The 17,316-nt window shown below is 37.0% G+C and overlaps 1 protein-coding gene across 3 annotated transcripts in view; it reads right to left on the bottom strand.

The window, feature by feature from the left end:
• HLTF (helicase like transcription factor) overlaps nucleotides 1-17,316 on the bottom strand; it is a 71,876-nt gene that overhangs the window by 41,421 nt on the left and 13,139 nt on the right. For all 3 annotated transcript variants that reach the window (XM_084768476.1, XM_084768475.1, XM_084768477.1), the window contains 6 exons: nucleotides 17,106-17,203; nucleotides 13,786-13,860; nucleotides 12,358-12,549; nucleotides 8,952-9,047; nucleotides 6,479-6,545; nucleotides 4,641-4,734 (listed from right to left, as the gene is read on the bottom strand). In XM_084768476.1, coding sequence (XP_084624602.1) covers nucleotides 4,641-4,734; nucleotides 6,479-6,545; nucleotides 8,952-9,047; nucleotides 12,358-12,549; nucleotides 13,786-13,860; nucleotides 17,106-17,203 — 622 coding nt within the window. The remainder of the gene's footprint in view (nucleotides 1-4,640; nucleotides 4,735-6,478; nucleotides 6,546-8,951; nucleotides 9,048-12,357; nucleotides 12,550-13,785; nucleotides 13,861-17,105; nucleotides 17,204-17,316) is intronic.

Here is a 17,316-nt window from a genome sequence, read left to right as displayed (position 1 = left end):
TCAATAGATGCCTCCAAAGAACTCTATTTGACAAAAATCCAATCTATTTTCAAGATAAAAGCCTTGAAGAAACTACAATATACACAACAAAGTATATGACAGCTTGGACATCATTGATCTAACACAATGTGCTGGCTAGTTTTATGTCAACTTGACACAACCTATAGTAATCTGAGAAGAGAAAACGTCAATTAAATGGCTCCATAAGGTCCAGCTGTAGGGCATTTTCTTAATTAGCTACCGATGAAAAGGGCCCAGCCCAGTGTAGGTGGTACCATCCTTGGAGCTGGTGGTCCTCTGTTCAACAAGAAAGTGGGCTGAGAAAACCATGAGGAGCAAAAGAGTAAGCAGCATACCTCTGTGGCCTCTGTATCAGTTCCTCCCTTCAAGTTCCTGCCTTGCTTGAGTTCCTGTCCTGACTTCCTTTAGTGATAAACAGTGATGTGCAAGTGTAAGCCAAATAAATCCTTTCTTCTTCAGTTTGCTTTTGGTTATTGTGTTTCAGCACAGTAACAATAACCCCAACTATGACAGTCACAAAGACAAGTGTAAAGCAAGGATCCATATGAATTCATATGCAACAGAACTTATATTTATTTGGTCTGAATTACTTCACTGAGTATAGTTTCAAATATTTTGTTTATTAGGTTAGATTAAGAGAACAAGTGGAAGTATGTTGGGTGATGGAACACATTAAGGAAAGAGGGACAGTAAATTATGGGTAAAAACAAAGTTAGAAACAGAATGTGGATACAGATAGAAAGGTGTTATGTGGAAAATAAAGGGGGTGAATCCAAAAGGAAGGGTATATAAAAAGCTACATGGAAACTAGTATCTCATTAGTCAATTAGGGGGAAAAAGTAAACCAAAACACATTTAGGAACACTGAGAGCTAAAAGAAGCATGGGATGGAAGAAAAGAGAGTTAACTAAAATGAAAGATCCATGGAAACCCACAAGGTACAGTAAGCTAATTTCAAAATACAACTTAAAAAAAAAAAGGCACAAACAGGAATTATCACCCTGCCTGGGTAAACATAACTCACAAATGACATAGGTTATTAAATGAATATCACAGTTCTAAACATGGGACATCTCTCTCTGTGTCAGGGAGGGTCTCCAAAACAACACAGGCTATTGCCACTGCCCTTGGCTTACCCATCATAACAACATAGTAAGACACTATTGCTAAAGACACACTTTAGCTATAGGACATGGAAAAATCAATCTCAAATTGATGAGGAAACATCATCCTTGCTACCCAGTAACAATGATCATGTATACTACAATATCAGCCTACCAACTAAGACATGTCACTAGTGCAGTAGTCATATGTCCATTATGGATAACTCCCTTCATTCTAGCTGGATTTCAGGCCTGCTCCATGGGGGAGTTTCACTCTTGGGAATGTAATCATGGTCAAAAGTCCAAGACTGGGAAGCTCAAAAGCTCTAAAGTAGAACCTGTTATTGTTTTGTTAAGTGGTTGTGTTGTCAAATTACCTTATAACTATTTGTTTATAACCATAGACACGGGCTATTCTCAATCTCAGTGAGAGAAGATTCTTTTTGCAATGGACTGCAGTCAATCTAGACAATCACAACTGATCAAAGTGTTGAAAGTAGGAGACTAAGTGCTCAGCCCTAAATGAAATACCTCTATCGCTCCCTATTCTCTAGCAAGGTTCACAAAATGTTGCCCAAGAGGAGGCAAAAAAACAATGTTTGAGCTTGTAGATAGAGAAATGTACTATAAAATGCTATTACATTTGTGAACTCTTGGAAACTGTAGTTACCTGAACACAATCAGAACAGTCAAAGCCCTGGATAGATTGAGGAGGGTTTTCTCCAGGCACTCCTTCCTATAGAGCTACTAACAGATGATAGCTGCTAGAGGAGAGAAAATAATGTGGGGTTTTTTTTTTGTTTTTTGTTTTTTGTTTTTTTTTTGAGAGTGTGACTATTGTTAGTTAGGCTGTCCATCCTCTAGCAGATGGTGCCATACCCATGAACCTAAGGGCAGTACTAATTAGACTTCGTGTTTAAAACAAGAAGAAAAACAAAGGAGGGAAGGAAGGAAGGAGATGACAACATGAAGTTATGAGAGGATACACTGTTGAGGGAATTCAGTTCCCCCAATGTACACATAGGGGGTAGATATGATGATATTTCACTGTGTGCATGTATGAAATTGTGAAGAATGAAGATAAAAATATTTTTTTTAAAGAAAGAAAAAAAAACAAAACAAATGATGATGAGATAGATGCAAGGGAAAGGGGAGCATTGGGTACTCGTTGACTGTGTTCTTTTTTAATGTACAAGTGGTCCATCTGCATGTTCACCTACTTGCGAGAAGAGGGCACCATATCCCTTTGTAGATGGCTGTGGGCCACCAGCTAGTTGCTGGGAATTGAACTCAGGATGTCTACAAGAGCACACACTCTTCCTAACTGCAGAGCCATTTCACTGGCCCCAGCTTTGAGAATGTAAACTGGTATGTCCACTGTGCAATCCATACTGTGTCATCAAAAAGCCAAAAATAGAACTATTACACAGCTCAGTTATACCACATCTGCATATACACCCAAGACTGAGTTAACACACTACAGAGATACAAGCACATTAATTTTTATTGTTGCATTATTCACAGCAGCTAAGAAATGGAACTAGGTTTGATGTCCTATCAACATACAAATGAATAATGAAAAGACATGTTGCATATACAAAAGGGATGTTTTTAGCCATAAAGAAAAATGAAATCATGACATATACAGGAAAATGGATGGAATAATCCAGATTCAGAAAGGCAAATACAGTTTCTCTCTTTCTGTGCATCTTAGATTGCAGAAAGATACATAAATCCAACTCTCGAAAACTCCCCACACTTATTTACAGAATGCCAAATCAAAGGGATACTCGGGAAAAAAGATTAGCACGAGGTGGGGGAAAAAAGCAGAGAAAGGAAGGAAAGAATGACGGATAGGATATGGCAGATAAATATGGTCAAAATATTGAAAACTGTCTTTATGAAGCTTACTAGTATGTACAATATACACCAATTTAAAAACAATCTTGATAGACCTTTTGAAAATGAAGAGAAAAAAACTCAATATTCATCAAAGAAAGAGGGAAATATGATTATATTTCGATTATACTTCATATAGTAAGTGTTTAAGAACAATGCACTTTGGAATTAGACTACTAAGATTCAAATCATTCTACTAGTAACTTGCAAATCACCAAAATACGTCTGTTTCCTCATTTGGGAAATGGGAATAAAAATATAATCCATTTTATAGCATAGATATGACTGTATGCAAAAGTCCTAAAAATATTACCATTAGTAAACATATATGTGTTGGCTACTATTTGCATAAATTTTCCTTGCTGTATATCCATATTCTTTTACCTGATCTACCTAATTGCTATATTGCATGGGTTTATGATTAGTTCAGCTTTAAGATTTGGCATTTACATAAGGAAACTCTGGGCAGTGGTAGCGCTCAACACCCTGGAGACAGAAGCAGGTATTCTCTGAGTTCAAGGCCAGCCTGGTCGACACAGCAAGTTCCAGATCAGCCAGGACTACAAGAGAAACCGTGTCTCGGGGAGGGGCAGTGTGGGGTGGAGAAGGAAACTGAGATAGAGAACTGGTTCAGGGATTAAGAGCATTGGCTCCTCTTCCAGAGGACTGGGCTCAATTTCCCACACCCATATGGCAACTCACAATGTTCTGTAACTTCAGTTTCAAGAGCTCCAGTGCCCTTTTCTGACTGCCTGAGCAACAGCCATACATACATACATACACTTACACACATAAGATAATAAATTGAAGGCATTTTTTAATAAGAAAAAATTAACAAGCAATGATTTTGAGTTCAGTTCAAATGAGGATTAATGACAGAATCATCAACTAGATCATATTTTGTGTTTGCTACTTAGGAACTGCTAGTAGATATTTAGACACAAGATCACTTCCATGAGCACTGATGGCAGACCACACAATATAATAAAACCTGATCGCTACATATAGTTGACAGGGTAAATGAAACTTATAAAATTAACTAACTCAAAGGTAAGATCAAACAAGAATTTTATCTTTTATCCAAATTCTCCACAGATTCTAGTTTGTATTAACAATATAATTGGAGAATTATAAAGAACTTTAATATTCTTTACTTCCATCATTTGGTCATATGACAACAAAACTGAGCAAAGAATGCTGTGTTAAGTCTTCCATACATCCTTTAATTTCATCCCCTAAAATCTAAAGGAAAAGGCTTAACGTCTCAACAATAAAAGCTTGGCCAAAAAAAACAAAAACAAAAACAAAAAAACAAAAAACAGTAGAAAAGTGGTAGTGATTATTAAAAATTGATAGACCACTTTCTATAGATTAATATTACCTTCACTTTTAAAATGAAGATTGACAGTATTTTATAAGAATAAATTCCTTTATATAATGCAATATTAATTTTCTTTTTTAAAATGAGAACAGTATACTGGCATTATGGTTTATAATCTGCATTTAGAAATGTATTTGAAGTAACTGAAATAGAGTACTCTCTTCTTCTTACAAGAAAGCAGTGGAAGAATGTAAGCAAACATGTCATATAGTTAACCCCCCCCCCCATCACTTTACCTTTTAGGGCAGAAACTAGACAATTCTGACATGAGACAATTACTCTTCTCCTGAATATCTGAAACACTGGGTTCTCCATGACATGTAGATGCTTCTATTATTAAAATAAATAAATAAATAAAAACAGAATTATCAAATTGAGTTAAAATAGTTAAAAACCTCTGTGAAAAGTTTAGATTTTTCCATAACCAATCTTGAGCTTTACTGATTTTACTCCTTTCAAGTCCCATCAAACTCTTTCTACATTTCTCCTAAACTAGTATTTTCCCATTGGGAACTACCTTCAGTTTTTAATGAGCCAATAAATGTGTTTTTCCAAGAGTCACTATCCAAAGCTGAATTTACTTCTGTATCGCGCACACACACACACACACACACACACACACACACACACACACACACACACACACACACGGAGGGTAGACAGACAGTCCTGATAGATGGTTATAAATCTGTATTTCCAAATATTAGTTGTCAACAAGCAATCTTTCTTACCACTATTTAGTCCTCCTCCCAGGCTTGCAATACACTAGTCCTGCCCTAAATTCAAACTAATTTTTCTTCCCAGAGAACTTTATTAAAATCTAGTATAGGCTATTTTTCCTACCTCCCCCAACCACCACTTGCTATGCATTCATTAAGAACATTGACTTACATAGTTATGCTTAAATTCTCATTTTCTCCCACAAATTTAACAATTATTCTCACCCCTATATCCAAATATCTTCCTACCATTAAAAAGAGGAAAAAAAAAAAGACACTCAATTCTACTCTCAGAATGTTTTCTAGTCCTCACTGCTACCCCAGTCTTACTAACTGTTCTTCATACACTCATTTATGATACCATCAGCCTTGCTCTGCTGCAACCTGGCTTCAGAAATTAAAGTATAACACTCATGACTGCTAAAATCACAGGTCTCTTCCCTTTTTTACTTCAGAGTTGGTTTTAATTTATCTTTCTAGGTTTGTTTGCTTTTAACTAAGCAAACTTCACTGTAAATACAATGAAGTTCTAAAACAGAACATTACTTTTTTTCTTTAAAATTTTTTATTATAATTTATTCAGATTATATCCCAAATGTCATCCCCTCACTTGTGTCTTCCAGTTCCTACCTTGCCTCCTATTCCACCCTATTTCCCTCCCTTAGACCTCTGACAGAAGGAGACCTCCTCCCCCACCATATAAACCACAGCCTATCAGGCCTCTTCTAGATAACCTGCTTCCCCTTCCTCAGTGTGTGCGCCACCTGCAGGGCCTCCACACCAAGGGGAAGTAATCAAATAGGGTGGGACCAGAATTCATGTCACAGGTAGTCCCTCCTCCCTCCACAACCATGGAGAATGAGCTGTCCATTATACCTGAATAGAAGGTCTAAGTTCACTGTATACACTGTTCATGGTTGGTGCAACAGTTTGTGCAGGGCCCCTTGGGTTCAGATCCGCTAGCCTTGATTGTCTCCTTGTGGGGCTCCTGAACCCTCTGTGTCCTTCCATCGCCCCCATTCTTTCATACCACTCTCAGTGTTCCACCCAGAGTCCACCAGGGAGTCCCAGCATCTGTCCCAATCCCCAGCTAGGTGGAATCTCTCAGAGGACATCTATTGTTTTTTAAATAAATCTTTTTCTCAATGAAAAACATTTTTCCCCTAACTTTTCTAACTGATATACTAATAACCAATCAAATTGTTTTGACAAAACCTTTCCTGATTACTAATCCTCACAAGGTTCTTTATAAAAACAATCCTAAATTTTTGTATATTACAAAACCGAAAATAGAATTATCCAAGGTGAAAAAAAATCCATGAAGTGGTCAGACCATATTCACAACTAAAACTTACCTGTGTGTCCATCTGCCTTTTTGTTCATATTATTTTCTCTGTGTTTAATGGTCTCATCCTTATATTCCTATGTAAAAAGGTATTTTTTAAATGGATATCAATTTTAAATGATGTTAAGATACATATTGTCTTATATTGCTTTACTTTATATAATGAAGACTACTTTTAAAACACTACCAGATTTTGGAGCAACAATAATGAGGTAAAAATGGTAAAAAAAAATATACAAACTGATTTAAAGTGTTTTCACTGGTATCTAAAAAAAATGAAAATTAGGAGAAGCTTCATTCCTACTAAGCAGAGATCACTATCATCAAGCTACGAACTCTGCAACCTACTATAAGGACACACACCAAGATATACTATACGAGTATTATGATGACACAGATTTTGTTATAGTAACCAACTACTTTTTAATATTGGATTTCAGGCCCACTCCATAAGACAGAATTCATACCTGGCATTGCTAAAATGGCCCAGAAACTAAGACTAGATAGTTCATGGGACTAGAAGAAAACCTGCTACGATTATGCTGCTAAATGAACACAACAATAAAACAAGTCTTAGTGACATATTTTTACAGCCATAGATTTTTACACTCATTTTCAAGTCTCATTAGAGAGGCTTCCTCTTGTAGTAGGTGGTAATAATCAGATACAAAACTACAGAAACATACAGAAAATGGAGGATTCAGCCCCAAATGGGATATCTTTATCAAATCTCTCTCCCTCAAGGCTAAGGATCTACTCAGAAGAGTAGACAGAACTATTTTAAGAGCCAGATGACCCCCAAGAAAACACCACTTTCTAGGCACAACAGGACCACAGCACATACAAACTCACAGAGACTGTGGCTGTACACATAACACCTATGCAATGCAAGCTCAAGGCAGACAAAAACCCCAGCATGGGGAAGAGCAATAGGCACAAAGTCTCAACCCTACACAAGAAGCTATTTGCAACTGTGGGGAAAGAGAAAATCAGTTTCCTCCAATAAAGTGATACTGGGTATATAAACCATACTGGAGGACAGACCCCATGATCAGAAGTAGTTGGCCAACACAAAACGAATTCCATGTTTTTATGAGCTTTTTTTAGTGTGTTGTTAAGGCAGCTTTTTCTTTTTAGGTTTTTCCCCTTACACCACCCCCATGCCCATCCCCTTTTATTATGTTTTTTTGTTTTCTTTTAAGAAAAAGAACATGGCCAGGCATGGTGGCACACGCCTTTAATCCCAGCACTCGGGAGGCAGAGGCAGGTGGATTGCTGTGAGTTCAAGGCCAGCCTGGTCTACAAAGTGAGTCCAGGACAGCCAAGGCTAATACAGAGAGACCCTGTCTCAAAAAACCAAAGAGAGAGAGAGAGAGAGAGAGAGAGAGAGAGAGAGAGAGAGAGAGTTGGATGGTAGGGAAGTAGAAAGGATCTTGTATACATTTTTTAAAAACAGCTATACATGCTGACATTTACTTAAAATATTAGAAAACAACAATGAATGTAATCTCCCACTATACTAAAACAAAACAAAACAACAACAAAAAACTACCACACTGACAACTAGTTCTTATCTTTCCAAATGAATACACACAAAAGAAACATTTAAATTACATTACTGTGAGGTGATATTTATGCTAGAATAAAAAACTGCCACACTAAAATTTTAAAACATGATACGCTGTTCAGTAAAAAAAAAAAAAAAAATGTATCTACCATTAGGCTGCTATTTCCATACTCTGTTTTCTGGAATTCCCAAAGCTGACAAGAAACAGCAGGAGTATTTATAGAAAAAACAAACAAATAAACCCAAAGCCAAAAACAAACACAAAACTAAATTAATTTAAGTCTCGATGAAAGTAAAAGATTTTTTTTAATGTATCAATAAACAGGTCAAAACAAAGCAGAGTTCATGAAAATTAAAACATAAAGAGCATCTCTGTGCTGTTTCCTAACTCAGCTACTGCTTTACTGCCATGCCTACAGCCATCTTCCCCACCATGACGATGATGGCCTAACTCTCTACTAATTAGTTGCTGTTTTTTATGTTACCTTGGTCCTTGGACATGGTGATCTTCACAGGAATAGAACAATAACTAGGACAGATATGGCACTTACATTCTTTTTGTTTCTTACTTATGTTTTCTGGGATTTTTTTTAAATTTGTTTTTGTTGTAGTAGTTGTTGTTTTGAAATAGGGTCTTCCTGTCTTATTTTGTAGCCCTGACTGGCTTAGAACTTATTGTGAAGACCAGAGTGGCCTCAAACTCAGTGATCCACCCATTTCTGCCCCTTGAGTACTGAGATTAAAAACATGCAACATAACAAAACTTGGTATTTATACTTTTATAAGCACCATTATAAATACTGGTTAAAAACATTAATCATATTTCAAAAAGATCAGCTTTTACTGGTTATTTGTCAATTATTTTGAGTGAGATAGAAAGTTCTATAGAAGTTCACAGAACACACTCTTACTTTACCTTTCTTGGCTGATTCTTCTTGCCTCTTTTACCAAGAAGAGGCCTGCCATCCTCAAAGTTCGTAAGAATTACAGCAATGGCAGTAAGAGTTTTGCCCTTTAAAATATTTTTAAAAGACAAATGGTCAGATTATAAAACCCATTTAGAATACATTTTAAAGCAAACCCTAAATTAATAAAATGCTATCAGTCAAATCCACAGCATGAATGATTAATAAATAATACAACTGTTAAGTAAATATTTCAGTTAGTTAAGAATTTTTTTCTTATACTTTATTATAAGTTCCTAATGAAACTAACATTAACACCTAGTTCCAATGAACCTCAGAGCTGATTTAAAATAATTAGAAATTCTAACATGTATATGAAGACATTTTAATTATTTTCAATAGTAGGATTCACAGTAATACAGAAATAAAACTAGCAATGTTAAAGCAGGCCCCAAAGACTGGTTTTTTCATACCCTTTCAGGAATATAAGATCAAAATTATTTGTATGTGTATAGGTGCATATGTGAGTATAAATATGTATGGATGCCAGAGAAATATTTTTCTATCAGTCCTCAGGCATTGTAACACCCATCTCTGCCTTTTTTTTAGATTATAATCATATCATCATCTCCCTCCAAACCCTCCCGTAACCACTCCCCTCCTTGCCCCCTTTGCTCTTTCAAATTCATGGTCTCTTTTCCCATTAATCATTGTTACTTACATATGTACATGCACTCATACACTATTTTTACTTCAAGTAAAAATAAATTAGCAACAGTCATTGTTAATGACTGTCTAGGATGAATTTTCTTTAAAGTAACCAATGTAAGGTCTAGGGCATTGTCATTAAGGAAAACAAAAGGATATTTGTTGTCAGGGTTAATATCTATTTTCAATCAAAAGTTACAAAACATGCATATTATAGTATGACTAAAGCAACTGCCAAAACTATAACCATGTTTCTCATAAGTTTAGTGGTAAAGTTAGATTATAAGGTTTCAACACTGTATGATGAAATTCTATGTGACAGATCTACAACTTCCCAATAAGCAAGCCTGATCATAAAATCACTTATAGGTGAAACATTCAATGTACAATGTGCATGGATAGATATTAATTATAGTAAATAATTAAGTTCAGTATCATTGCCTAGTGTTTAGTACCTTTAATGAATACATTCTTGGACTTTAGTATTTTATCAAAGATATCTAAAATTATCTTTAAATTTTTTTAAATACTTGTGACATTAATACTGTCAACCTGACAGGAACTACAATCTCTGGAGAGACAATCCTCTGAGATATGTCTGTAATGAAGTTTCTAGACGCGGTTAATGAGGTAGGATGAACTACTCTTAACTATGTGACACCATTCTATAGACTGGGGTTGATGATCAGCATCAATTTCTCTCTGACTCTTGAACACAGGCACAATGTGACCATCACTTAAATCTCTGCCCCTGTATCTCCTCCATGATGGACCATATCTCCCAGAACTGAAAGTCTAAAAATAAATATTTCTTCCTAAAGTCAGATATGATACACAGTGATATGAAAAAGCAACTAATAGTACAATAGTATTTATAGTATCTGAAGGAAAAATCAATACAATCCCAACATATCAAATAAAGTAACAATATGACAGTTCAGCTACCATTTTTTTTCACCTAAGCATCAAAACAACCTGAAAACTAACCAGTGACAGCATTCTCATAAATGCTGCTATTGTTTAAAATTGTCTTTAAAATGTGGTACCTACACAAGTTCATTTTTTTCTTTTTCTTTTCTTTTTTTGACTATTGTTCCTTTTCAATATTTAAAAACTATTTAATATAATGACTAATATGTAAATTTTGTAGAGCTCCATGTGACAGCTCTATGACCAAACCCACAGGAATGGCAATGATAACCAATCACAAATGTCTACCATATTGCATACCCATTATTTGTGCTAAAATATGATTTCAAATAATACTGTCCTGTTTTCTCCCATAGAAAAGCTGTTACTAAAGATACCAAGAGGAGTCAGACAGAGGTGTAGGCCAGTATGCAGGACACATTCCTAACATGGCTGAATCCCAAGATAGGGAAAAGGAACAAAGGAAAGGGGGCAGAACAAAAGAACCAGAGGTCTGGGGACTCAAGATTTGCTCCTACTATTTGATTCTAATTAGTGAATCTTAGCATTAACAAGAGTATAGCCCCTGGAAATGGGGATGGATACTACTAAAGAGTGACCTAGCTACAGTCATGTCAATGTCATTGCCCATCATGTCCTCACTCTACTTGGGACGTCTGCGGAGCACCTGAGTATGAGCTGAACAACAGGTCTAACTCCATCTCTTTAGCTTACCATTTTCTTGTTTTGCACTAAGAAGACTGTTCTTGGAGATAACAGCACTTTTTTCTGTCCTCTTCCCATGTCAATCTGATCAGGCCTATTGGTTCTTAGCCCATTCCCTGTCCCACTCTTACGGTCTATTTTATTACAGCCACATTCTGAACTTGTTATGGTCCAGTCTAATTTGTTGTCACCACATCTGTCTTGTTTCTGGTGGCTAGCATGTGACTTCTCATGGCTCCTGCCTGACTTTTCATTACTCTGGTCAAACTTTTCATTTACTCCATTACTGTTTCTAACCTCTGCAGACCTAGTAACACTGAAGTTGAAGTTATACAGAGAGCCATGATAGGAGGCCAGTGTCCATATTCTAGTAGTAAGGGAACCTACAGGAAGGAACAGCCACCTTGTCCTAGCTTAGCTAGTTAGGACACTTCCAACTAGATAACCTCAAAGTCTATAGGATCATCAAGCAGAACCGTGAAAATGTTTTCATCCTCTGGTTTTGCTCCAGGTATCTTAGGATGCCTCTCTTTGGCAAGCAGGTCTGTAGCAGAAGCATAGCAATTAACAAATAGGCCAGTATAGTAATATGGGTTAGACTATTGCTTCTCTCTTGTTGTCAACATTACTGCTACTATCAAAAAACTTCTTTCTTAAAGCAGAAAATGAGGTTCAGGCTCCCCAGTTGGATGTAATTGGGTCTTACTTTCCTTTCTACTTTTTTTTTTTTTTTGCAATGATGGGGACTGAACTCACTATCACTGACTTTTTAAAAACCCTAGGAAAGACAGATAGGTTGCCCTGAATTCCAGTAAGTAAAGAAAAATGGGAATATATGCTTATATACTCATTAATATTGATATATTTTGTTACTCATATTTAACTATCCTTTGTTGTTTATTTCATCTATCTGTTTCCTAGAAAACCCCATTTTTAAAGGAAAAATATACTTTCTATCTAAATTGAAAGCAAAATCTAGTCCTAAGCTAGCACCTATGTTTCGTGTTAAATTTTTTTTCTACAAAATCATAATTGTAAAGTAAGATTTTTCTAACTATAGAAAAACAAAATTACCAAACCCATATCATCAGCTAAAATCCCTCCATGGACATTTTCTGGTCGTTCCTTCTCAGAAAAATTTGTTATTGTGTTATAATATAAGTCATTTCGCTGTTCCCAGAATGGTGGAAGTTCTTTGCTGTTCTCTCGTGAAATCATCCAAGCTAGAGCTTGTTTTTGGTGAGGAAGCAATGGTGTTTCAATAGCCTACAAATACAACATCATAAAGAGAAATATAGTCAGTCTTTTCTCTTTTCATATGCAGAACCTAAAAGAGTTAAACTGTAACAGTATGAATGTACAAATTACCAAGACAGTTAATGCTGAAGCTTTACATTTAAAACATTGGTTTACATTTTTTACTGTCAGAGGCCATATTTTCTGTGCTGTGGCTTAGCTGAGCAGAAGCCAGTCCTTAGGCTGATCTTTGAGCTGTCGACCCCTGCTGAGATGATCCTTTGTGTTGCTTAAGATGCTGATCCTTTGGAGGAGGAGCTTTGCTGTGCCTTTTCTGCCTGCCTAGGAGACTATAGGAGGCAGCTTATAATAAGAAACCTGGTGTGTTTTTAGTATGTACAGTTTACACCCTTGTAATAAAGCAGAAGCCTTGATCGGACATTTCATCTTCGCTTTCATATCCCTGTGTGGCTCTGTTCTTTTCTCTTCAATTTGCACCCCCCTTTTCAGGTGGTCCCTGGTTTGAAATGTCCCACAGGCCAGGAATTTTAGTTCATTAAATTTTTCTTGATATCAACCCCGACACAGACATGGAGGTGGCAGAGATCTCTCCAATGTTATGAAGTATCTTTGCAGTCCATTAACTGCTTCCATTTCCACGCAGAAGCTCTTTAATATTATGCAATACCATTGGTCAGTTCCAGAAATTATTTCTTGAGTTTTTGGAATACTTTTTTGAAAGGACTTATCTCTTAGTAAATGAGTAAATGAAGAAAACAGACATTTCTCAAAAGACAAAATAGAGATAGTCAAAAGATATGTGACAGTGTGTTCAATGTCCTTAGCAACCAGGGACCTGCAGCTCAAAACTGCACTAGAATCCACCTCACCTTAGTGAGAATAACTGTCATTTTAAAAATAAGCAGAAAATGCTCACAAGCACTCAGGAGAGAGACAACTCTTATACGTTAGTGGAAGTGTAAGCTAGTGCAACACTACAGAAATCAATATGAAGGTTCCTAGAAAACTATCAGTACAACTACCATAGAATCCAGCTATATTATCCTGGGAATATTCTCACAGGACTACGAGTAAGTAAACTATAAAGACACCTGCTCTTTCAAGTTTAATGTGGCATTAAAACAGCACCATCAGCAGCAGACAATTAGCCTAGGTGCCCATCAATAAACGAATAATAAGAAATGTCTTTATAAAACTTTATACAACATATACAGCAATAATTTTTTAAATATATAGGTTCAATACCTCAGATGGTTCCATTTCATTAGTTTTATCATCTTCTTTTAAATCTTCAAATAATTTGTCAAATTCTGTTTTGAGCTACAATTAAAAAATAAATATTGAACAAACCAATTAAAGTGAAATTACATGTTAGTCATAGATTTCAAATCATTTCACTGAACAAGTCAAATGCATATAATAAGTACCTGAGATACTAAACTACTCTTTGAAAAACAGTATAAGGTGACTTTTCTATATAAGTAAAAATACTCATTTCAGAGTTAAATATAAGAGTTAAAAAGAACCAGGGAAATAGCCTGCTATAAGAGCACTGACCAAAGCATTGAGAAGGCCCAATCCTAATGCTACTGAAAGGACAGTGGTGAAGCTCCAAGGTGCCAGTCATAGTCCTATCTCAAATGATCCTGAATGTTTAGTCGGAGAGCTATGGCCTGTGTCTTACGTTCATAAAATCAAGAACATGAAATAAATTATATGGCCAAGGTTCTTTCCACCATTAGATCTCATTAGCACTGAAACTATTTTGGGAAACTTATTAGACACTTCTAACTTACTGTTCTACAAAATGTTAGGCTAATAGGACAATTTCGTTATTAGGCTAATTTAATTGATCATTAAAACTGATCTGGTTCAGTTTTAAAGCAACTTATACTTTACATATTATAATTTCTTTTGCAAATTCACGTATAAATATAGAGAAAGACATCACGACTGCTTAATAGAGGTGGCCTACAGCTTGCCCACAAGGCATAGGCTCATGTCCTTTCAACATGTAGGGAAACCTACAATTGGGAAACAAAAAGAATACCACTAGTGGATAAAAGGATATAAAATCCTTTAATGATATTGGCTAAAATGATACACTCATAAAATGTCTTAATGTTATTGTCTAAATAATGTATATTAACATTAACAAACACTATTTTTTTTTCCAGAGTACCTTGATATAACAACTGGATTAATTACTGGACTACAATTTAGGCAAAATTAGAAAGAATAATACCAAAAATTTTAAGTTAAGTTTTTAAGATTATATTTACATCCTTACTGAAAAGAGAGAATAGTTTTCACATTCGTGTTTTTTATTACTACTTTGGACATTCTGTAATTTTCAAATAAAAAAATTACAGATATAGCCATATTCATTATTTTATATATATATAATTGTACATGAATCCTCCCTTCTTTTCATAGATCTAACTAAACAAAAATATAGTCACACAATGGTTATGTCTATACTGAGCCTATATATATATACATTTCCCTTGTCATGGTTCCTTAAAAAATACAGTATAATTACTGTAGGGGCTGCAGTAGGGACCAGAACAAGGACCCACTGTGGAGATAGATGCACACACACACACTCACACATAGAGGCATACTCATGTAGAGATTACTCTACTGTCCCTGTTGCTGCTGTTGCTGCTGTTGCTGCTGCTGCTGCTGCTGCCGGCACCATGGCCATGCGGCTCTGCTCATCAAGGCTGCTCAGCAGAGATGGCCCAGAGCCTCAATATTCTGCTGCCTTGGCCATGGCCACCTTCACAGTGGAGAAAACCAGAGCTGAGCCTAACACCATCCCACGCCCCTCCTGCCCAGGGCAGCAACAGTAGTCTGCCCCAAAGCCCTGGCAGTCCATCCCCAAGCCACAACAGCCCACCTCCAAGCTGTCTTCCCAATTCCCTCACCCTCACCTGTGACAGGATACCTTCACCCAGCTGTGAGGAGACCAATGTATCACAACCCCTAAGAGTTATGAGCAGCAAGCCACTAAAATTTAAAATTGCTCACTGCCAGCCTTCTTTCTTGCTTCAGGGCAGTCAGCCCATTCTTCCTGCCCTGGGGCTGTGGAGACACAAAATGGCTAAGCTATCAGCTGTCCATGGTGACTATTCCCAGTTCAGACAATTGCTCTATGAAAACCAGACACCTTTCCTGCCTCAGAAATCTTCCCGCCACCACCACGGGAGCTGTCCATGATGAAGACAACCTTTCCTGCTTCAGCGAACTGCCTTCCCAATGGACTTTTTGTTAAGTTTCGGACACACTGTAAACTTTATTACCCTTCAGGTCAGAAAAGTGGCTAGACCTCTGCCTGAGAAAGCTGCAGTAGCCCAGCCCAGGTCACGCCCTACCCCAACCTGAGACCTCTGTAACTGCCATTTCCAGCCCCTCAGTAGGACACATCCCAGACAATGCTAATTTGGGATGAGAAGTCTGGACAAAACCCCTCCAATCCCTGAGCTTCTCCCAACTCAAACTTGAAATCTCACCAATCCACACTCTGGAAATCCCTGTCCCAGAAATCTCCACCCCCTAAGAAACCCTACCTAAATGCTTTGTCTACCCAGTTCTCTGCTGTCTTCTCCCAAGCGCAGACACAGCCACTCCTGGATTCATGCCTCCTCTCCTGGATTCATCTCTCCAATCTCTTTTAATAGATTTACTGCCTGCTGTGACTCTCTTGATGGAAAAAGAATAGGAGGAAGAAGAGAAAAACGAAGAAGTGGAACTCAGGCTCCAAGGCCCCTGAGTTCCTCAGTGTTTAGGGGCAACCCTTACCTGGGAGATGCATCACCTCTGTTGAGGAGGTCTCTACTCAGAGCTGTGAGGTTCCTGGGCTCCTGTGCCTCAGAGTACCCTTAGAACACTGTCCCACCCCACAGCTATGAGGTTCCTGGGCTCCCCTGCCTCAGGATAACCTTGGAACACTGTCCCACCTCAGGGCTGGGATACCTTCCTTCCCAGTTCTTGGAGTTGTGGACACCTTTCCACCGGATTACCAGAAGGCAGGCCACCCACCCCAACCTACACAACCACTACTATATATCTTTTATACTTATAGCAGATACTATAATTAATTTAGAAACTTTAAAAATATAAGGATGTGCAGTGATTCTATTTAAAAACGCTATTTTATATAAGAGACTGGAGGCTTCCAGTTTCTCTGAATTAAACGAGATGACTGTGCTCCTTATCACTATTTTTTAAATTATGTTTGCAAATGAGTATCTACATTCAATTTTTTTCTCTAATAGTTTTCATCATAATTTTAACAATATACCTAAAAAACACTAAGACTAGCACACAACTATTTACCCTGTTCTTGTAAACAGCAGGTTTTATCACTAAAAATTTAAATTACAATATAAAATAAAAGCAAAACTGAGGCAAGTATGGTGACAAACATTTTTAATTCCAGTATGTAAGAGTCAGAGCAGGAAGACTAGAAGTTCAAGGCCAGTCTCAATTACATAGTGATTTGAGGTAAACCTACATGAGATGCGGACTTAAGAAAAAACAAACAACAATAAAAAGCTTACCTGTTCAGCTGTCATCTGTACTGGAACATGAACTGGCGTACTATAGCTTGGCCCAGCTTTTCCAGAGCCCCAACCATTCTCCAAACTTACTCCTAAAGCTATCGTGTTCAAACGGAAATAACAAAAATAACAAACAATATTAAAATTTCCCACAGACCTGGGAGTGTAGCTCAGTGACAGAGGGCTTGCCTAGCATGGATAGTTCCCAGAA

This window comes from Acomys minous (assembly GCF_964271855.1).
Source record: "Acomys minous genome assembly, chromosome: 19".
NCBI lineage: Eukaryota > Metazoa > Chordata > Mammalia > Rodentia > Muridae > Acomys > Acomys minous.
The sequence above is the reverse complement of the archived record's forward strand: the minus strand, read 5'-3'. Positions and strand labels throughout refer to the sequence as shown.